The sequence below is a fragment of the Heterodontus francisci genome, chromosome 7, assembly GCF_036365525.1.
Source record: "Heterodontus francisci isolate sHetFra1 chromosome 7, sHetFra1.hap1, whole genome shotgun sequence".
Lineage (NCBI taxonomy): Eukaryota > Metazoa > Chordata > Chondrichthyes > Heterodontiformes > Heterodontidae > Heterodontus > Heterodontus francisci.
Window position 1 is genome coordinate 3,916,119 of NC_090377.1, and position 23,320 is coordinate 3,939,438.

The 23,320-nt window shown below is 50.5% G+C and overlaps 1 protein-coding gene across 2 annotated transcripts in view; it reads right to left on the reverse strand.

Annotated features, from left to right (window-relative positions):
• Positions 1-3,278: 3,278 nt before the first annotated feature.
• Positions 3,279-23,320, reverse strand: part of LOC137371813 (natural resistance-associated macrophage protein 1-like) — a 102,502-nt gene continuing 82,460 nt past the window's right edge. For both annotated transcript variants that reach the window (XM_068034705.1, XM_068034704.1), the window contains exons 15-16: positions 16,788-16,941; positions 3,279-6,621 (exon numbers count right to left, since the gene is read on the reverse strand). In XM_068034705.1, coding sequence (XP_067890806.1) covers positions 6,535-6,621; positions 16,788-16,941 — 241 coding nt within the window. In that variant the 3' untranslated portion in view covers positions 3,279-6,534. The remainder of the gene's footprint in view (positions 6,622-16,787; positions 16,942-23,320) is intronic.

Sequence of the window (23,320 nt, forward strand, 5' to 3'; positions counted from 1 at the left end):
TTGCGGCAATGCATCTTGTAGATGGTACACACTGCTGTCACTGTGCGTCGGTGGTGGAGGGAGTGAATGTTTGTGGATGGGGTGCCAATCAAGCGGGCTGCTTTGTCCTGGATGATGTCAAGCTTCTTGAGTGTTGTTGGAGCTGCACCCATCCAGGCAAGTGAAGAGTATTCCATCACACACCTGACTTGTGCCTTGCAGATGGTGGACAGGCTTTGGGGAGTCAAGAGGTGAGTTACTCAACCTGCTCTTGTAGCCAAGGTATTTATATGGCTACTCCAGTTCAGTTTCTGGTCAATGGTAGCCCCTAGGATGTTGATAGTGGGGGATTCAGCGATGGTAATGCCACTGAATGTCAAGGGGAGATGGTTAGATTCTCTCTTGTTGGAGATCGTCATTACCTGGCACTTGTGTGGCACAAATGTTACTTGCCACTTATCAGTCCAAGCCTGGATATTGTCCAGGTCTTGCTGCATTTCTACACGGACTGCTTCAGTATCTGAGGAGTCACAAATGGTGCTGAACATTGTGCAATCATCAGCGAACATCCCCACTTCTGACGTTATGATTGAAGGAAGGTCATTGATGAAGCAGCTGAAGATGGTTGGGCCGAGGACACTACCCTGAGGAACTCCTGCAGTGAACCACCGCCATCTTCCATTGTGCTAGGTATGACTCCAGCCAGCGAAGGGTTTTCCCCCTGATTCCCATTGACTCCAGTTTTGCTAGGGCTCCTTGATGCCATACTCAGTCAAATGCTGCCTTGATGTCAAGGGCAGTCACTCTCACCTCACCTCTTGAGTTTAGCTCATTTGTCCATGTTTGAACCAAGGTTGTAATGAGGTCAGGAGCTGAGTGGCCCTGGCGGAACCCAAACTGGGCATCACTGAGCAGGTTATTGCTAAGCACGTGCTGCTTGATGGCACTGTTGATGACACCTTCCATCACTTTGCTGATGATTGAGAGTAGACTGATGGGGTGATAATTGGCCGGGTTGGACTTGTCCTGCTTTTTGTGTACAGGACATACCTGGGCAATTTTCCACATTGCAAGGTAGATGCCAGTGTTGTAGCTGTACTGGAACAGCTTGGCTAGGTGCGCGGCAAGTTCTGGAGCACAGGTCTTCAGTACTGTTGCCGGAATATTGTCAGGCCCCACAGCCTTTGCAGTATCCAGTGCCTTCAGTCGTTTCTTGATATCACGCAGAGTGAATTGAATTGGCTGAAGACGGACATCTGTGATGCTGGGGACTTCATAAAGTCATAGAGAGTCATAGATCGTACAGCATAGAAACAGGCCCTTCGGCCCACCGCGTCCATGCCGACCATAATGCCTATCTATACTAATCCCACCTGCCTGCATTAATTCCATATCCCTCTATGCTTTGCTCATTCAAGTACCTGTCCAGATGCCTCTTAAATGTTGCTACTGTTCCTGCCTCTACCACCTCCTCAGGCAGCTCATTACAGACACCCACTATTTTTGTGTGAAACATTTACCCCTTTAATCCCCTTTAAACCTCCTCCCTCTCACCTTAAATCTATGCCCTCTAGTTTTAGTCACCCCTACCATGGGAAACAGACTCTGGCTATCTACCCTATCTATGCCTCTCATAATTTTATCGGAGAAGGCCGAAAAGGATCATCAACTCGGCACTTCTGGCTGAAGATTGTTGCAAATGCTTCATTTGTTTAATTGTCCACCACCATTCATGGCTGGATGTGGCAGGACTGCAGAGCTTAGATCTGATCCGTTGGTTGTGGGATCATTTAGCCCTGTCTATGGCATGCTGCTTATGCAGTTTGGCACACAAGTAGTCCTGGGTTGTAGCTTCACCAGGTTGATACCTCATTTTGAGGTATGCCTGGTGCTGCTCCTGGCATGCCCTCCTGCACTCTTCATTGAACCAGGGTTGGTCTCCTGGCTTGATGGTAATGGTAGAGTGGGGGATATACCGGGCCATGAGGTTACAGATTGTGGTTGAGTACAATTCTGCTGCTGCTGATGGCCCACAGCGCCTCATGGATGCCCAGTTTTGCATTGCTAGATCTGTTTGAAATCTATCCCATTTAGCACGGTGATAGTGCCACACAACACGATGGACGGTATCCTCAATGTGAAGACGGGACTTCGTCTCCACAAGGACTGTGCGGTGGTCACTCCTACCAATACTGTCATGGACAGATGCTTCTGCGGCAGGCAGATTGGTGAGGACGAGGTCAAGTTTATTTTTCCCTCTTGTTGGTTCCCCCACCACCTGCCGCAGACCCAGTCTAGCAGATATGTCCTTTAGGACTCGGCCAGCTCGGTCAGTAGTGGTGATGGACATTGAAGTCCCCCACCCAGAGTACATTTTGTGTCCTTGCCATCCTCAGTGCTTCCTCCAAGTGGTGTTCAACATGGAGGAGTACTGATTCATCAGCTGAGGGAGGGCGGTAGGTGGTAATCAGTAGGAGGTTTCCTTGCCCTTGTTTGACCTGATGCCCTGAGACTTCATGGGGTCCAGAGTCGATGTTGAGGACTCCCAGGGCAACTCCCTCCCTACTGTATACCACTGTGCAACCACCTCTGGTGGGTCTGTCCTGCCAGTGGGACAGGACATACCCGGGGTTGGTGATGGCAGTGTCTGGGACATTGTCTGTAAGGTATGATTCCGTGAGTATGACTATGTCAGGCTGTTGCTTGACTAGTCTGTGGGACAGCTCTCCCAACTTTGGCACAAGCCCCCAGATGTTAGTAAGGAGGACTTTGCAGGGTCGACAGGGCTGGGTTTGCCATTGTCGTTTCCGGTGCCTAGGTCGATGCCGGGTGGTCCGTCCGGTTTCATTCCTTTTTATTGACTTTGTAGCAGTTAGGTACAACTGAGTGTCTTGCTAGGCCATTTCAGAGGGCATGTAAGAGTCAACCACATTGCTGTGGGTCTGGAGTCACATGTAGGCCAGACCAGGTAAGGACAGCAGATTTCCTTCCCTAAAGGACATTAGTGAACCAGATGGGTTTTTGTGACAATTGACACTGGTATCATGGCCATCATTAGACTAGCTTTTAAATTCCAGATTTACTGTATGCGTGTATATTTGTAAGTCCCCTGGATCTGATGGCCTGTATCCCAGGGACTTAAAAGAAGTGGCTGCAGTGATAGTCGATACATGGATTGTAATCTTCAAAATTCCCTAGATTCTGGAAGATGTCAGTGGATTGGAAAACTGCAAATATATTAAGGAAGCAGTAGCAGGACATTTAGAAAATCATAATACAATAAGGCAGAGTCAACAGGGTTTATAAAAGGGAAATCATGTTTGACAAATTTATTAGAGCTCTTTCAGGATGTTACAAATGACGTGGATAAAGGGGAACCAGTAGATGTGTGTTTGGATTTCCAAAAGGAATTTGATAAGGTGCCACATAAAAGGTTACTGCACAAGATAACAGTTCATGGTATTGGGGGTAATATATTAGCATGGAGAGAGGATTGAATAACTCACAGGAAACAGAAAGTTGGAAGAAATGGGTCATTTTCAGGTTGGCAAATTGTAACTAGTGGTGATGACTTGGATGAAAGGACAGAGTGTATTGTAGCTACCTTTGCAAATGATATAAAGATAGGCAGGAAAGCAAGTTGTGAGGAGGACACAAAGATTGGAATGTTATGCTCTTCCCCTGTCACCATCCCGCCTCCTCCGAAATCTAGTCCAGGGGGACGGGAAGGCCTGTGAATGGCCTTCTCGCCCTGCCGCCAATTGAGGCCTTTAACTGGGTAATTGATCCCTAGTTAAATGCCTCTTCCTGCCATAGCCGCTATTACTCGTGTAGCAGGCGGCCCTGTTGCCACTCGGAGGGGCTTCTGATTCAAAGGCACTTAGTGCCTGAATGAGGGACCCAGCATCGGGAAGTGGGAGACCCATTGAGGGCCGAACCCCCTCTCTCGCAACCCCCACTCCACAAGACCCCTCCAGTCCTGACCTACCTTAAGGCTGGTTCCTGGTTGAGTCAGTCTCTGGTTGCTGCAGGAATTTCTTCTCTCAGAGGGTCGTTAATCATTGGAATTCTCTTCCCCTGACAGCAGTGGAGGCTGGGTCACTGAATATATTCAAGGCTGAATTAGACGGATTTTTGATCTACAAGGGAGTCAAGGGTTATGGGAGCAGGCAGGAAAGTGGAGTTAAAGCCACGATCAGATCAGCCATGATCTTACTGAATGGTGGAGCAGGATCGAGGGGCTGAATGGCCGACCACCTGTGCCTATTCCTTATGTTCTGAGGGGTGACCTGATCAAGATCTTTAAAATTATGGAAGGGTTTGATAGGGCAAACGTAGAGAAGATGTTTCCACTTGCGGAGGAATACGAAACTAGGAGCTATCGATATAAGATAGTCACAAATAAATCCAATCAGGAATTTAGGAGAAACGTCTTTTCCCAGCGAGTGGTGAGAACAAAGAACAGTACAGCACAGGAACAGGCCATTCGGCCCTCCAAGCCTGCGCCGATCTTGATGCCTGCCTAAACTAAAACCTTCTGCACTTCCGGGGTCCGTATCCCTCTATTCCCATCCTATTCATGTATTTGTCAAGATGCCTCTTAAACGTCTCTATGGTACCTGCTTCCACCACCTCCCCCGGCAGCAAGTTCCAGGCACTCACCACCCTCTGTGTAAAGAACTTGCCTCGCATATCCCCTCTAAACTTTGCCCCTCTCACCTTAAACCTATGTCCCCTAGTAACTGACTCTTCCACCCTGGGAAAAAGCTTCTGACTATCCACTCTGTCCATGCCACTTATAACATTATAAACCTCTATCATGTCGCCCCTCCACCTCCGTCGTTCCAGTGAAAACAATCTGAGTTTATCCAACCTCTCCTCATAGCTAATGCCCTCCAGACCAGGCAACATCCTGGTAAACCTCTTCTGTACCCTCTCCAAAGCCTCCACATCCTTCTGGTAGTGTGGTGACCAGAATTGTACACAATATTCCAAGTGTGGCCTAACTAAGATTCTGTACAGCTGCAACATGACTTGCCAATTTTTATACTCTCTGCCCCGACCGATGAAGGCAAGCATGCCGTGAGGATGTGGAACTCGCTATCACAGGTGAACAGTACAGATACATTTAAGGGGAAACTGAATAAACACATGAGGGAGAAAGGAATAGAAGGATATGGTGATAGGGTGAGATGAACGAAGATGACAGCAGGCTCATGTGGAACACTAACATGGACCTGATGGGCCAAATGGCCTGTTTCTGTGCTGTATTTGCTCTGTCATTCTGCAAGCCTCACTTGCATTTCTGAAGGACAGGTCTTGCAGAGGGAAAGTGCATTGTGATTTCTGGCACCAATCACGGGAGAGATTGGGAGTGTAATGGTTAAACTGCTCCACACCACACCATGTTCAAACCTACTACCAAGAATTGCTGGTGATTTGAGACGTTTTATTGCTTTTGAAGTGATGCAAATAGATATGTAAACAAGTGAAATTTGCTGTATTCAGTTAATGCTGCTTTTCAATCATTTTGACTTACAATTTTTTGCCCAACTTACGTGGTGTGTTAGACCATCATTTTTCTGTCCAAGAGAGACATGAGATGTGTTGGTGGGATCCCACACTGTCCAGCTGTATCTACAGTCTGGGACAAGCTACATCCCAAACTACGGGAAGTAAGTTTTGTTCAGGCTTGAGAGAAAAAGTATTTGAAGAGAATTCACATGATAATGATCAGGTGGACACAGCCTGAGAGGGCAGATTTGGTTTGTTCTTTCACCGGATGTGGATGTTGCTGGCTAAGCCAGCATTTATTGTCCATCCCGAACTCGTTAATGTTGGTGTCAGCTCAGCTCATTCACAGGAACAGGAAGAGGCCATTCAGCCCCTCAAGTCTGTTCTGCCATTCATTTAGATCATGGTTCACCCCATCTGCTTTGGTTCCATTCTCCTATTCAACAAAATCTCTCAGTCTCAGTGTCCGAAGCTCCAACTGACCCCCAGCATCAACAGCATTTTGAGGGAGAGAGTTCCAGATTCCCACTCCCCTTTGTGTGGAGAAGTGCCTCCTGGCATCATCCTGAATGGCCCCAGCCATATCCCACCCACCCCGTCCCACCATATTCCGTCCCTTTCCCTGTATTCTGACCCCTGTCCGGAATTAGCATTTTGGAAACAGATGGCTCTATCAAACAGCCCAGATCAGAATTGGTCAGAAATTCATCTCTAGTGTGACTGAAGGCTTGGAGTGTCAGCCGGGCTGAGAGTGGGGACACTCTGAACCACAGCTCCTGCACTGCACGACCGGGGCCAAGGATGAACTGCAGCGAGGCTGATCAGGGCTGAGCCTGAGAATAAGAAGTCCAATGATCTTGAATTTAACTGATAAATGAAACATCTGGAATGTGACACCAAGCATGAAACAAATATCTGGAAAGTATAATTCCAGGTGTGAGATTCCAGCACAACAGTAACACTGAGACAGCTGGTTTTTGAAGTCTTGCACCATTAAAGCCCAAACAAGTTCAGCACAAGTAAGTAAATGATTTTTGAGGTTTAGTTGCAAAGTATTTCATAGTTGAACTGTCTCTCATGGCCGAAGTTCAGGCAGGTTATCCCGGCTACGACACAGCTCAGCCACAGCTGGAATAGAGAAAATAACACCCTCCGTTAGTGCTTCCAGTTTCATTGCTCCAACTCAAGTGAAAAGTGTAAATGAGAAGTATTTCCCAATAGCTAGCAGGTTTCACATTTACTGCAGTGTCCTTGAGACAGCTGGTTTGGTTTAATTTCAGTTTATGTTGTTGTGATCTGGAACGTGTATACTGAAAGGACAGTGGAAGCAGATTCAATAATAACTAGCCAGAGACCAGAAGCAGCAGCGAGAGCGGGAACAGGCGAGAGGAGCCGGGAGATAAAAGGAGCCGAAGCCAGAGACCAGAAGCAGCAGCGAGAGCGGGAACAGGCGAGAGGAGCCGGGAGATAAAAGGAGCCGAAGCCAGAGACCAGAAGCAGCAGCGAGAGCGGGAACAGGCGAGAGGAGCCGGGAGATAAAAGGAGCCGAAGCCAGAGACCAGAAGCAGCAGCGAGAGCGGGAACAGGCGAGAGGAGCCGGGAGATAAAAGGAGCCGAAGCCAGAGACCAGAAGCAGCAGTGAGAGCGGGAACAGGCGAGAGGAGCCGGGAGATAAAAGGAGCCGAAGCCAGAGACCAGAAGCAGCAGCGAGAGCGGGAACAGGCGAGAGGAGCCGGGAGATAAAAGGAGCCGAAGCCAGAGACCAGAAGCAGCAGCGAGAGCGCTCTGTTCTGTTCTGTGGACCTGCTTGACCAGCAGAAATTGAAGTGTGACATCACAGGAGAGCTGGTAAGTGATTGGTGGGTATTTCTTTCTTCCATTTGAACAGCAGGAGCGGTGAGAGTGCGAGTCAGGGGGCAGCCGGGAAGGGAAGTTTCAGTATAAAGTACTTACCTCGTGATTCAGCGGACGCGGACACGGGGACTGCTGGGTAAGTGAACTTATATATTTGGGCAGTGACTAAACCCGAAACACTACAGGTGTAGTGTCTCCCACCCATCCTCCTCCTCTAACCAAAAAAAAAGGACTCTTGTGTGGAGGGTTTGGTAAGGTAAGGTTTTTCTTGTTCTTTAATTTCTGTTGTCAATTTAGAGCAGAGGGGATGGAAGCTAGGGCAGTTGCATGCTCCTCATGCAGGATGTGGGAGGTGAGGGTCACCACTTATGTCCCTGCTGACTTCACCTGTGAGAAGTGCACCCAACTCCAGCTCCTCACAGACCGTGTTAGGGAACTGGAGCTGGAGCTGGATGAACGTCGGATCATTCAGGCAGCTGAGGGGGTGATAGAGAGCAGTTATAGGGAAGTAGTGACACCTAAGTTACAGGATAAAGGTAGTTGGGTGACCGTCAGGGGAGGGCAAGGGAATAGGCGCACAGTGCAGGGATCCCCTGTGGCCGTTCCCCTCAATAATAAGTATATCGTTTTGGATACGGTTGGGGGGGGGATCTACTAGGGGAAAGCCACACAGGCCAGGTCTCTGGCACTGAGCCTGGCTCTGTGGCTCAGAAGGGAAGGGGGGAGAATGGGAGAGCGATAGTGATAGGAGATTCAATGGTTAGAGGAACAGACAGGAGATTCTGTGGTTGTGAACGAGATTCCCGGATGGTATGTTGCCTCCCGGGTGCCAGGGTCAGGGATGTCTCGGATCGAGTCTACAGGATTCTTAAGGGGGAGGGGGAGCAGCTAGAAGTCGTGGTACACATCAGTACCAATGACATAGCTAGGAAAAGGGATGAGGACCTGAAACGCGAATATAGGGAGTTAGGTTGGAAGCTAAAAGGCAGGACGAACAGAGTAGTAATCTCAGGATTGTTACCGGTGCCACGTGCGAGTGAGGCTAGAAACAGAGAGCGAGTGCAGCTGAACATGTGGCTACAGAGCTGGTGTAGGAGGGAGGGCTTCAGATATGTGGATCATTTGGATACCTTCTGGGGAAGGTGGGACCTGTACAAGAAGGACGGGTTGCATCTGAACTGGAGGGGCACAAATATCCTGGGTGGGAGGTTTGCTAGACCTCTTCGGGAGGGTTTAAACTAGTTTGGCAGGGGGATGGGAACCGGAGCTACGGATCAGTGGATGGGGTAGCTGTTGAACAGGCAGATACAGAGTGCAGAGAGTCTGTGCGGAAGGTTAGACAGTTGACAGGGCAAAGTTGCAGCCAGTATGATGGGTTGAAGTGTGTCTATTTTAATGCAAGAAGTGTCAGGAATAAGGGTGATGAACTTAGAGCATGGATCAGTACTTGGAGCTACGATGTTGTGGCCATTACGGAGACGTGGATATCACAGGGGCAGGAATGGATGTTGGATGTTCCGGGGTTTAGATGTTTCAAAAGGAATAGGGAGAGAGGTAAAAGAGGTGGGGGAGTGGCATTGCTAATCAGGGATAGTATCACAGCTGCAGAAAGGGAGGTCGTCGAGGAGGGTTTGTCTACTGAGTCATTATGGGTGGAAGTCAGAAACAGGAAAGGAGCAGTCACTTTGTTGGGAGTTTTCTATAGACCCCCCAATAGCAACAGAGACACGGAGGAACAGATTGGGAGGCAGATTTTGGAAAGGTGCAGAAGTAACAGGGTTGTTGTCATGGGTGACTTCAACTTCCCTAATATTGAATCGAACCTCCTTAGTGCAAATAGTTTGGATGGAGCAGATTTTGTCAGGTGTGTCCAGGAAGGTTTCCTGACTCAATATGTAGATAGGCCGACTAGAGGGGAGACTATGTTGGACTTGGTGCTTGGCAACGAACCAGGCCAGGTGGCAGATCTCTCGGTGGGAGAGCATTTTGGTGATAGTGATCACAACTCCCTAACCTTTACTATAGTCATGGAGAGGGACAGGAGCAGACGGGATAGAAAAACATTTAATTGGGGGAGGGGGAATTACAATGCTATTAGGCAGGAACTGGGGTGCTTAAATTGGGAACAGATGTTCTCAGGGAAATGCACGACAAAAATGTGGAAGTTGTTTAGGGAGCACTTGCTGCGACTGCTGAATAGGTTTGTCCCGATGAGGCAAGAAAGGGATGGTAGGGTGAAGGAACATTGGATGACAAGAGATGTGGAACAGCTAGTCAAGAGGAAGAAGGAAGCTTACTTAAGGTTGAGGAAGCAAGGATCAGACAGGGCTCTAGAGGGTTACAAGGTAGCCAGGAAGGAACTGAAGAATGGACTTAGGAGAGCTAGAAGGGGACATGAAAAAGTCTTGGCGGGTAGGATTAAGGAAAATCCCAAGGCGTTCTACACTTATGTGAGGAACAAGAGGATGGCCAGAGTGAGGGTAGGGCCGATCAGGGATAGTGGAGGGAACTTGTGCCTGGAGTCAGAGGAGGTAGGGGAGGTCCTTAATGAATACTTTGCTTCAGTATTCACTAGTGAGAGGGACCTTGTCGTTTGTGAGGACAGCGTGAAACAGGCTGATATGCTCGAACAGGTTGAGGTTAAGAAGGAGGACGTGCTGGAAATTTTGAAAGACATGAGGACAGATAAGTCCCCGGGGCCAGACGGGATATACCCAAGGATATTACGGGAAGCGAGGGAAGAGATTGCTGCGCCTTTGGCGATGATCTTTGCGTCTTCACTGTCCACTGGAGTAGTACCAGATGATTGGAGGGTGGCAAATGTTATTCCCTTGTTCAAGAAAGGGAATAGGGATAACCCTGAGAATTACAGACCAGTCAGTCTTACGTCGGTGGTGGGCAAATTATTGGAGAGGATTCTGAGAGACAGGATTTATGATTATTTGGAAAAGCATAGTTTGATTAGAGACAGTCAGCATGGCTTTGTGAGGGGCAGGTCATGCCTTACTGAATTCTTTGAGGATGTGACAATGCACATTGATGAAGGAAGAGCAGTGGATGTGGTGTATATGGATTTTAGCAAGGCGTTTGATAAGGTTCCCCATGGTAGGCTCATTCAGAAAGTAAGGAGGCATGGGATACAGGGAAATCTGGCTGTCTGGAAACAGAATTGGCTGGCCCATAGAAGACAGAGGGTGGTAGTAGATGGAAAGTATTCAGCCTGGAGCTCGGTGACCAGTGGTGTTCCACAAGGATCTGTTCTGGGACCTCTGCTCTTTGTGATTTTTATAAATGACTTGGATGAGGAAGTGGAAGGCTGGGTTAGTGAGTTTGCCGATGACACAAAGGTTGCTGGAGTTGTGGATAGTGTGGAGGGCTGTTGTAGGTTGCAACGGGACATTGACAGGATGCAGAGCTGGGCTGAGAAGTGGCAGATGGAGTTCAACCTGGAAAATTGTGAAGTGATTCATTTTGGAAGGTCTAATTTGAATGCAGAATACAGGCTTAAAGACAGGATTCTTGGCAGTGTGGAGGAACAGAGGGATCTTGGGGTCCATGTCCATAGATCGCTCAAAGTTGCCACCCAAGTTGATAGGGTTGTTAAGAAGGCGTATGGGGTGTTGGATTTCATTAACAGGGGGATTTACTTTAAGAGCCACGAGGTTATGCTGCAGCTCTATAAAGCCCTGGTTAGACCACACTTGGAATATTGTGTTCAGTTCTGGTCGCCTCATTATAGGAAGGATGTGGAAGCTTTAGAGAGGGTGCAGAGGAGATTTACCAGGATGCTGCCTGGACTGGAGGGCATGTCTTATGAAGAAAGGTTGAGGAAGCTAGGGCTTTTCTCATTGGAGCGAAGAAGGATGAGAGGTGACTTCATCGAGGGGTACAAGATGATGAGAGGCATAGATAGAGTGGATAGTCAGAGACTTTTTCCCAGGGTGGAAAGGGCCATCACCAGGGGGCATAACTTTAAGGTGATTGGAGGAAGTTTTCGGGGAGATGTCAGAGGTAGGTTCTTTACGCAGAGAGTGATGGGTGCGTGGAATGCACTGCCAGCGGTGGTAGTAGAAGCAGATACATTAGGGACATTTAAGCGACTCTTGGATAGGTACATGGATGATAGCAGAATGAAGGGTATGTAGGTAGTTTGATCTTAGAGTAGGTTAAAGGGTCGGCACAACATCGTGGGCCGAAGGGCCTGTACTGTGCTGCACTGTTCTATGTTCTAACTGTCAGAATTCAATTGGATAAATACTTGAAAAGGGAAATTTTACAGGGCTGTGGGGAAAGAGTAGGGGAGTGAACAAAGGACAGTACAGCACAGGAACAGGCCATTCGGCCCTCCAAGCCTGCGCCAATCTTGATGCCTGTCTAAACTAAAACCTACTGCACCTCCGGGGTCCGTATCCCTCTATTCCCATCCTATTCATGTATTTGTCAAGATGTCTCTTAAACGTCGTTATCGTACCTGCTTCCACCACCTCCCCCGGCAGCAAGTTCCAGGCACTCACCACCCTCTGTGTAAAGAACTTGCCTCGCACATCCCCTCTAAACTTTGCCCCTCGCACCTTAAACCTATGTCCCCTAGTAACTGACTCTTCCACCCTGGGAAAAAGCTTCTGACTATCCACTCTGTCCGTGCCACTCATAACTTTGTAAACCTCCATCATGTCGCCCCTCCACCTCTGCCATTCCAGTGAAAACAATCAGAGTTTATCCAACTTCTCCTCATAGCTAATGCCCTCCAGACCAGGCAACATCCTGGTAAACCTCCTCTGTACCCTGTCCATAGCCTCCATGTCCTTCTGGTAGTGTGGCGAACAGAATTGCACGCAATATTCTTAGTGTGGCCTAACTAAGGTTCTGTACAGCTGCAACATGACTTGCCAATTTTTATACTCTATGCCCCGACCGATGAAGGCAAGCATGCCGTATGCCTTCTTGACTACCTTATCCACCTGCGTTGCCACTTTCAGTGACCTGTGGACCTGTACGCCCAGATCTCTCTGCCTGTCAATACTCCTAAGGGTTCTGCCATTTACTGTATACTTCCCACCTGCGTTAGACCTTCCAAAATGCATTACCTCACATTTGTTCGGATTAAACTCCATCTGCCATTTCTCCGCCCAACTCTCCAACCGATCTATATCCTGCTGTATCCTCTGACTATCCTCATCACTATCTGCAAATCCACCAACCTTTGTGTCGTCCGCAAACTTACTAATCAGACCAGCTACATTTTCCTCCAAATCATTTATATATACTACAAACAGCAAAGGTCCCAGCACTGATCCCTGCGGAACATCACTAGGCACAGCCCTCCATTCAGAAAAACACCCATCCACTGTTACCCTCTGTCTTCTATGACCGAGCCAGTTCTGTATCCATCTTGCCAGCTCACCTCTGATCCCGTGTGACTTCACCTTTTGCACCAGTCTGCCATGAGGGACCTTGTCAAAGGCTTTACTAAAGTCCATATAGACAACATTCACTGCCCTTCCTTCATCAATCATCTTCGTCACTTCCTCAAAAAACTCAATCAAATTAGTAAGACACGACCTCCCCTTCACAAAACCACGCTGTCTCTCGCTAATAAGTCCATTTGTTTCCAAATGGGAGTAAATCCTGTCCCGAAGAATCCTCTCTAATAATTTCCCTACCACTGACGTAAGGCTCACCGGCCTATAATTTCCTGGATTATCCTTGCTACCCTTCTTAAACGAAGGAACAACATTGGCTATTCTCCAGTCCTCTGGGACCTCACCTGTAGCCAATGAGGATGCAAAGATTTCTGTCAAGGCCCCAACAATTTCCTCTCTTGCCTCCCTCAGTATTCTGGGGTAGATCCCATCAGGCCCTGGGGACTTATCTACCTTAATAATTTGCAAGACGTCCAAGACCTCCTCCTTTTTGATAATGAGATGACAGACTATCTACACTCCCTTCCCTAGACTCATCATCCACCAAGTCCTTTTCTTTGGTGAATACTGATGCAAAGTACTCATTTAGTACCTTGCCCATTTCCTCTGGCTCCACGCATAGATTCCCTCCTCTGTCCTTGAGTGGGCCAACCCTTTCCCTGGTTACCCTCTTGCTCTTTATATATGTATAAAAAGTCTTGGGATTCTCCTTAATCCTGTTTGCCAATGACTTTTCATGATCCCTTTTAGCCCTCCTGACTCCTTGCTTAAGTTCTTTCCTACTGTCTTTATATTCCTCAAGGGCTTCGTCTGTTCCCAGCCTTCTAGCCCTTACGAATGCTTCCTTTTCTTTTTGACTAGGCTCACAGTATCCCTCGTTATCCAAGGTTCCCGAAACTTGCCAAACTTATCCTTCTTCCTCACAGGAACATGCCGGTCCTGGATTCTAATCAACTGACGTTTGAAAGACTCCCACAAGTCAGATGTTGATTTACCCTCGAACAGCCGCCCCCAATCTAAATTCTTCAGTTCCTGCCTAATATTGTTATAATTAGCCTTCCCCCAATTCAGCACCTTCACCCGAGGACTACTCTTATCCTTATCCACAAGTACCTTAAAACTTACAGAATTATGGTCACTGTTCCCGAAATGCTCCCCTACTGAAACTTCGACCACCTGGCCGGGCTCATTCCCCAATACCAGGTCCAGTACGGCCCCTTCCTTAGTTGGACTATCTACATATTGTTTCAAGAAGCCCTCCTGGATGCTCCTCACAAATTCTGCCCCATCCAAGCCCCTAGCACCAAGTGAGCCCCAGTCAATATAGGGGAAGTTAAAATCACCCACCACTACAACCCTGTTACCTTTACATCTTTCCAAAATCTGTCTACATATCTGCTCCTCTACCTCCTGCTGGCTGTTGGGAGGCCTGTAGTAAACCCCCAACATTGTGACTGCACCCTTCCTATTCCTGAGCTTCACCCATATTGCCTCGCTGCATGACCCCTCCGAGGTGTCCTCCCACAGTACAGCTGTGATATTCTCCTTAACCAGTAATGCAACTCCTCCACCCCTTTTACATCCCTCTCTATCCCGCCTGAAGCTTCTAAATCCCAGAACATTTAGCTGCCAATCCTGTCCTTCCCTCAACCAAGTCTCTGTAATAGCAACATCATAGTTCCAAGTACTAATCCAAGCTCTAAGTTCATCCGCCTTCCCTGTTATACTTCTCGCATTGAAACAAATGCACTTCAGACCACCAGTCCCGCTGTGCTCAGCAACATCTCCCTGCCTGCTCTTCCTCTTAGTCTTACTGGCCTTATTTACTAGTTCCCTCTCAGTTATTTCACCTGCTGTCCTACTGCTCTGGTTCCCAACCCCCTGCCACACTAGTTTAAACCCTCCCGAGTGACGCTAGCAAATCTTGCAGCCAGGATATTTGTGCCCCTCCAGTTTAGATGCAACCCGTCCTTCTTGTACAGGTCCCATCTGTCCCTGAAGAGATCCCAATGATCCAGATATCTGAAACCCTCCCTTCTACACCAGCTGTTCAGCCACGTGTTTAGCTGCACTATCTTCCTATTTCTAGCCTCACTGGCACGTGGCACAGGGAGTAATCCAGAGATTACAACCCTAGAGGTCCTGTCTTTTAACTTTCTACCTAACTCCCTGAACTCCCCCTGCAGGATCTCATCACTCTTCCTGCCTATGTCATTGGTACCGATGTGTACCACAACCTCTGGCTGTTCACCCTCCCCCTTCAGAATGCCCTCTGTCCGTTCAGAGACATCCTTGACCCTGCACAAGGGAGGCAACATACCATCCTGGAGTCTCTTTCACGTCCACAGAAGCGCCTATCTGTGCCCCTGACTATAGAGTCCCCTATAACTATTGCTCTTCTGCACTTTGTCCCTCCCTGCTGAACAACAGTGCCAGCCGTGGTGCCACTGCTCTGGCTGCTGCTGCTGTTTTCCCCTGATAGGCCATCCCCCCCAACAGTATCCAAAACGGTATACTTGTTCGAGAGGGGGAGAGCCACAGGGGATTCCTGCACTGACTGCCTGCCCCTTCTAGCGGTCACCCATCTATCTGCCTGCACCTTGGATGTAACCACTTCTCTAAAACTCCTGTCTATGATGCTTTCCGCCACCTGCATGCTCCTAAGTGCATCCGGTTGCTGCTCCAACTGATCCATGCGGTCTGTGAGGAGCTTCAACGGACCTCCCACATCTCACAGGTGAAGCACTTCACCCCTCTAACTGACATTTCTAGCACTAATTAATAAATTAATTTAAAATAAATACTTATTTAAATCCTTACTAAATTAAATTACAATTAACAATATGGTCCCTGGTGCTAGATTTCTACTATAAATATTAAATGCTAAATACAGTAATGTCCTCCCTCCAGTTTAGTTACTCCTCTACTTATTAATTAATTAATTAGGGTTTTAATCAATGTTTTATTTTCAAATTCAGTGCAGATTGCCTACCAGCCAATCAGGTCACAGCTTTCCTGTGACGTCAATTTTTCAGGTTTTTTTAAAACTTTTTTTTCCACCTGAGGTAACTTACCGTTCCGGAACTCCGCCCTCCGAGTCTTCTCCCTGGATGTCGGCCCGAATCCCCGAGGTAAGTTTTTTATACTTACCGTTCCGGAACTCCGCCCTCCGAGTCTTCTCCCTGGATGTCGGCCCGAATCCCCGAGGTAAGTTTTTTATACTTACCGGTCCGGAACTCCGCCCTCCGAGTCTTCTCCCTGGATGTCGGCCCGAATCCCCGAGGTAAGTTTTTTATACTTACCGGTCCGGAACTCCGCCCTCCGAGTCTTCTCCCTGGATGGGGGCCGCGAATCCCCGAGGTAAGTTTTTTATACTCACCGCTCTGGAACTCCACCCTCTGAGTCTTCTCCCTGGATGTAGGGACTAATTGGATAGCTAAAAGGGCCAGCACAGACACGATGGGCAGAATGCCCTCCTTCTGTGCTGTAACATAAATTTCCTTAATTCCCTCACCCAACAAAAGTCTATCAATCTTAGCTTGAAAATTTTCAATTGCCCCAGAGAGAGTTCCCGATTTCCACTGCCCTTTGTGTGAAGAAGTCCTTCCTGACATCACCCCTGAACGGCCTGGCTCGAATTTTAAGGTTCTTCCCCGTTGTTCTGGACTCCCACCCCCCCACCCCACCAGAGGAAATAGTTTCTCTGCATCTACCTTATCGAATCATTTAAACATCTTAAACACCTCAATTAGATTATCCCTTAATTCGCTATATTGTGTGGAATATTATTCTAGTCTGTGCAACCTTTCCCAATATTTTAACCCTTTTAGCCCCAGTATCACTCTGGTGAATCTGTGCTGCCCTCTCTCCAAGGCCAATATCTCCTTCTTGAGCTGCGGGCCCTTGTGAAAGTACTATCACATGGTTAGAATGGGATAATCGGAATGCTGCAGTTGTAGTTCACACATTCCTGTCAACACAAGGTTTTAATGGTATAAATAAATCATCAGGACTTACCAAATATAACACAAACACCACATAGAGGAAGAGGATCACCCCAGCGAGAACGTACAGGTAAACACTGCCCAGGTGCTCTACATAGTCCACTACAAAGTAGGCATTAACAGTCAGGATCAACAGTGTGATCAAAACACCAACAATATTCCCAAACCTGGAAGAGATAAAGAGTCATTCACACTTTAATCAGCAGAAAGGCCTCAGCAGAAGGAAAGCAATAGCAACCCAGTGAGCTGCTTTCTAACCACAGTCACTCATTGAATCCTGTCCCGGTCACAATCCTAGCCAGGACCTGTACCTGTCCTGGGAATGTTTGATAGGATAGTGTTGAGCAGGGTCAGGGCCAGGATCTGCCCCCGAATGTGAACTGTTCCCAGGGCCATTCCTCATCCTCACCGTGACTGGAGATGAGAAATTTCTCTTTGTCAGAACCGGCTTTTAAACTATTGTGCTGTCAGTTTCACAGGTTTCAGAAAGAGGAATACTCTTTTCAAGTTCTTTTCAAAAGTCCTGATGAACAGTTCTGATGAAGGGTCACTGACCTGAAACGTTAACTCTGCTTCTCTCTCCACAGATGCTGCCAGACCTGCTGAGTATTTGCAGCATTTCTTGTTTTTATTTCTTTTAAAAGTCAGACTCAGGGTTTTCCGGTGGGTTCTGACTTTTTTTTTTAAAAAAAGCCAGCTGGAAAACCTGGAGTCTGTTGGAAAATGGCTGTTCCCGATGTCAGTGGCTGTCAGCTGTGAAACTGACAATGATTTTTTTTTAAAAGAACTGACTTTTAAAAGAACTTGTAAAGAGCATTCTACTCTCTGCAGCTGTGTGAGACAGGGAGAGGGAGAGGGAGAAGAGGAGAGGGAGAAGAGGAGAGGGAGAAGAGGAGAGGGAGAAGAGGAGAGGGAGAAGAGGAGAGGGAGAAGAGGAGAGGGAGAAGAGGAGAGGGAGAAGAGGAGAGGGAGAAGAGGAGAGGGAGAAGAGGAGAGGGAGAAGAGGAGAGGGAGAAGAGGAGAGGGAGGGTACAGAGAGATGGAGGGACAGAGTGTGGGGAACACTGAGCAGGGAACACTACAGACACAGGGGGTGGAGAGAGGAGTGGGGAGAGATACAGAGAAGAGGTGGATGAAGAGGGATAGAGAGAGGGGGGTGAGGGAGACAGAGACAGGCAGTGAGGGGGAAAGAGAGAGAGACACAGACTGGAGGGGGGAGAGAGTGTCAAAGAGTCATTTACTTACAGCACAAAAGGAGGCCATTCTGCATTGAGCCCATGTCAGCTCTCCACAGAGCTATCCAGTCAGTACCACTCCCGGCTCGATCCCCATAGCCCTGAAAGTCTATTCCTCTCAGGTGCCCATCCAACTTCCTCTTGAAGTCATTGTTTGTTTCCACTTTCACCATCCTCTTAGGCAGCGAGTTACAGGTCATTATCACCCACTGTGTAAAAAAGTGCTTCCTCATATTTCCCCTGCATCTTTTGCCTAAAACCTTCAATCTGTATCCCCCAGTCCTGGAGGAGAGTGGGGAGGGAAGAGAGAACACAGAGCGTGGGGAGAGGGGGAAGAGAGATCAGGGTCTCTCCTGACAGATGGACGATCCAGAATACTCTGCATCAATGTGTGGGCAGAGATTGAATACTTATGCAAGCAAAAACAATGCCAGGTATGTCACTAAATCAGTTTTCAATACAGTGACGAGAAAGTAAGTCAATAAATTAGTCTTCTCACTTAAAGTTTCTTCACAAAATACACATTTCTTGTTCTTTTTATTAGTAAGATGAATTTTTAATGCCTCCATCTTTTGAAATTTGCTCACCAGCCACCCTGGGCCGAGCAAAAATCATAAACCGGCCCTTCGCCTGAAAAGGTGGACAACCCTGGTGCAGAGACAGCTTTACTCTGTATCTAACCCCGTTTTTTTTCTTTTTTTCTTCCTCTATTTCTTTTTATTCTTTTTTCTTTTTTATTCTTCTTTTTTACAAGGTTTTTAGATGGAGCTTTACTCTGTACCTAACCCCTTTTTTTTTTACAGTTTTAAAATAACTTTATTAAAAACAGATAAATAAACAAAAAAAACTCAAATTAAAATACCATTCTCGGCGTCAACGATGCACTCCAGTCCCTGCGGTGCCCACCGGTCGCGGAAGGCCTCAAGCGTACCTGCGGACACTGCATGCTCCTTCTCCAGGGACACCCGGGCGCGAACGTAACCGCGGAAGAGGGGCAGGCAATCGGGGAGGACGGACCCCCCGACGGCCCGCAACCTGGACCTGTGAACTGCCACCTTGGCCAGGCCCAGGAGAGACAGACGAGGAGGTCCTCCTCCCGGCCCAAGCCCCTCCGCACCAGGTGCCCAAAGATCAGGAGCGTGGGACTGAAGTGCAGCCAGAATTTGAGGAGCAGCCCCTTCAGATACTCAAATAGGGGCTGCAACCTCGCACACTCCACATATACATGGAACACGGACTCATCCAGGCCGCAGAAAGTACAGGCGGCCGGAGAGTCCGTGAACCTACTTAAAAGTCTATTGCACGGGACTGCCTTGTGCAACACCCCCCAACCCAGGTCCCCGATGTAAAGGGGGAAGACTCCCGCGCAGAGAGACCTCCATCGGGGTTTCCCCTCGCCGCCAGATGGCAATGCGGACCGCCAGGGCGTGTCCGGCCGGCTGACGAGGGCGAGGAAGTGGAGAGTGTGCAGGAGCAGCCCGTACAGGAAACCCCTCCGCGCCGATTGGAATGGCACGGAGGGCATTTCCGAGAGGCGGCTCGGGTTGTGTGGGACCGGCTCCCGAGGAGGGTTTCGGGGCCTGGGTCCAATGAGCAGTTCCGGCCGAGCGGAGGTCAGCTCGGCCGGGATCGCTCCGCACTCCCGAGCCCCCTCGCCACCCACAGTGAGGGGCGTCCCAGGGGTTTTGGCTACTCCTCCGCCCGCCGGACCGGCCCCGGAGTCGGCCACCCGGACAGCCGAGGCACTCCGCCAGCGGGGGAGCACCCTGACTGGAGGCGACCATGTTCCAGACTCGGAATAGATCCCGGTAAAAGACAGGCAACTCCCTCAGAGAGGCGCGGCTAACGGACTCCACCGGGAGCTGCGTGTCGTCTTGAAGGCAGTGACACTGGCGGAAAAAATACGTCGCCAGCGCACACCATCTGGGAGGACGCTCGACGTACAGGTATCTCTGCAGGGTCCGAAGGCGGAGAATCGCAGCCTGGATGCGGACGCACACCAGCGACTGGCCGCCCTCCTCAATCGGGAGACTCAGGACCGCGGCAGAGACCCAGTGTTTCCTCTTGCCCCAGAAGAAATCGACGAGTTTCTTCTGGACCTTGGTGGCAAATGCAGGGGGCGGGGCCAAAGTGACCAACTGGTACCACAATATGGAGGCCACCAGTTGGTTTATGACCAGCGCTCGGCCCCTGTAGGAAAGCACTCGGAGCAGTCCTGTCCAGCGCCCCAGCGGAGCGGTGACTTTCGCCTCCAACTCCTGCCAGTTTGCCGGCCAGGCTTCCTCAGCGGGGCGAAGGTGGACTCCAAGATAGAGGAAGTGCGTGGTGCTCCACGCAAAAGGTGTCATCTCCTCCGGCAGGGAGTCCACCAGCCACTGACCCACCAGGAGTCCGGAACATTTCTCCCAATTGATCCTTGCGGAGGACGCGGCAGAAAAGGTCTGCTGGCAGTCGCGCATCCTCCGCAAGTCAACGGGATCTGTGACCGCGAGGAGCACGTCGTCGGCGTAAGCCGAGAGGACGACCCGCATGGCCGGCTCGCGCAGAGCCAATCCCGTCAACCTCCTGCGAAGCAGGCACAGGAAGGGCTTCACGCAGATGGTATACAATTGGCCGAACATGGGGCATCCCTGACGCACTCCTCTCCCAAAGCGATGGGGCGCCGTCAAGGACCCGTTAACGTTGACTAGACACTCTGCGGCGGCGTATAAAAGTCAGACCCGGGCCACGAAATGCGGCCCGAGTCCAAAAACGCGCAGAGTCCCGAAAAGGTATTCGTGATCCACCCTGTCGAACGTCCTCGCATGATCGAGGGAGAGAAAGGCGACCGACTGACCAGTCCTCTGGGAAAGATGGATCAGTTCCCGGACCAGATGGATGTTGTCCTGGATGGACCGGCCCGGGACCGTGTAGGACTGGTCGGGGTGGATCATGTGGGCCAGCACGGAGCCCAGGCGGGTAGACATAGCCCAGGCAAAGATCTTAGAATCTATGCTGAGGAGGGAGACCAGACGCCAGTTTTTAAGCAGGCGGAGATCACCCCTCTTCGGCAGTTGGACGATGACCGCCCTGCGCCACGAGAGGGGCATCTCCCCGGTCGCCAGGCTTTCCCCCAGGACCCGCGCGTAATTGTCCCCCAGGACGCCCCAGAATTCCCTGAGGAACTCCACGGTCAACCCATCCAGCCCTGGGGATTTGCCCCTCGAGAGCTGGTGGAGGGCGCCAGTCAGCTCCGCCAATGTGAGCGGAGCCTCCAATCCTTCGCCGCCCTTCTCCAGTCGGCCCAGAATCGACAGAACGAGTCCCGAAATCGCTCGTCCTCCAGCAGCCGGTTGTTAAAGTGCCAGTACGCGGACCCCGCCCGCGTGCGGAGCGGAGTGAACTCTGCCCACTCCAGGCGGTGGACCGAGCACGGCACCAGCCACATGGAGGCCGCCGAGACGCGGGAGACGTACGCCTGCGAAAAGTAGAGGCGGTCGATTCGCGACCCTCCTCCTCCAGACCTCCACGTGAAGGCGCTGGAGTCAGGAATGGAGATTCCGCCAGACGTCCACCAAGTTGAGGGAGCTGATCAGTCCCCTCAACTTCTCCACCGACGCATGGCCGCGCTGGGGACCGGAGCGATCCCCCACTTCGAGGGTGCAGTTAAAATCCCCCCCGAGGATGATGCACTCGCCGCTATCGATGGAGCTCAAGAGAGCGGACACTTCTTCAAAGAAGCGCGCTTGCAACGCGCCGGGCCTGGGCGCGTACACGTTCACAAAGTGGAGCGGCATGCTACCCAGGCGAACGGCGAGGTGGAGCAAGCGGCCCGGCACTCGCTCCTTGACCCCAAAGATCTCCGGCTGAAAAGTCGGGGCCAACAAGATAGCCACCCCACTAGAAATAGGGGTGAGGTGACTCATGTAGACCCCACCCTGCCACTCCAGGAACCAGGTGGCTTCGTCTCCCGGTACGGTGTGGGTTTCCTGCAGAAAGCTCACCGTGTATCTCCCTTCCCTGAGGACTGAGAGATTGTGAAATCTGCGGTGATACCCCCTGCTGCCGTTGATGTTGAGGCTGGCTATGGTTATCTTCATGTCAAAGGTAATTAAAACCCGTCACAAACACCTCACTGTGAGGAGGGAGTGGAAGTGCACCTGGCCTTCCACTCCCCCAGCAACCCATTGAGGAACACATTAAAACGGCGCCTCTCAACCAGTTTCACGTCCGCGCGCTTGCCCGCTTTCTTCAGGGCGGCACGGACGGACTGTATGATCAGCGCCAGATTCGACCAACGGCCGAGGGCCAGCTGAACTTTATCGCGGCAACCCCTGCAAGCCGCGAGGAAATCCCGGAGTTCCGCCGTGGGGATGAGAGGAGATTCGGTGGGAGGCACGAGGGACTCCACCACCTCACTGGCGATGGAATCAAGATCATCCTCCGTGCCCCTCACCGAATCCCCATCCTCCTCCGGGTCGTCACCGCCAGCGGCCGACACATCCACCACACACTTTGGGGCGGACGTCCCGGCCGCGCCAGCTGGTCCCGCCTCCGTCATGATCCCACCCCCCAGGATCGATGGCGGAGGCGTCCTCTCTGGGTTCTATTGTGAAACTGGAGCCTGTGGGCGCCAGCAGTTCAGGACTCCCCTCCACCTCCGTTCCCAGGCCAATGAGCGGTCCAGGGGAGATGGAAGTCCCGACTCCAGAAATCCAGCTGGAGCAGAGATCGGAGGCGGAGAGAGGAGGCCATCTCCCGCTCCACTAGCACCCACAGACCCAGCAGATGGGGCAGCATTTTTGGTTATAACCGGGTCGGGTGTCTCCTGGTGGTGAGTGGATTCTGGCTGGGAGGGCCGACCCCTCAGGGCTTCCCCCTCCCCTCCACTGACCCAGTGGCAGAATGGGAGGCATCCCCAGGCTCCCCCACCACAAGCAGGACTCCACTGGCTTACCCCAGAGGGGCCACAAGTACAGGTGTCTCCCCCTCCCCTCCATCCTGACGAATAGGGAGCTCCTGCCCGGACTTTGCAGCCTTGATGTTGGTGGTGGCAGGGGGAACCTGGGGACCTGAAACAGGAGGCAGCTCCCCTCCAACAGATGGACCCTGCATCTCAGGGCCCTGTGTTACCTCTGTAGAGGGGTGCCTTCTCCTCTTTATCCCACTAGGGTGCAGAGGCTCAGAGACCTCCATGTCATCAGAGGCCTCCACCTCCGCACCCTCCTTCTTTTTAGTCACCCTGGGCCTGAGCCCAGCCCTGGGAGAGGTGGATTCCATGGGAACGGGCTTTGGGCTGAGCTCAGGCTCGGGTTGTGTCAATGTGTCCTGG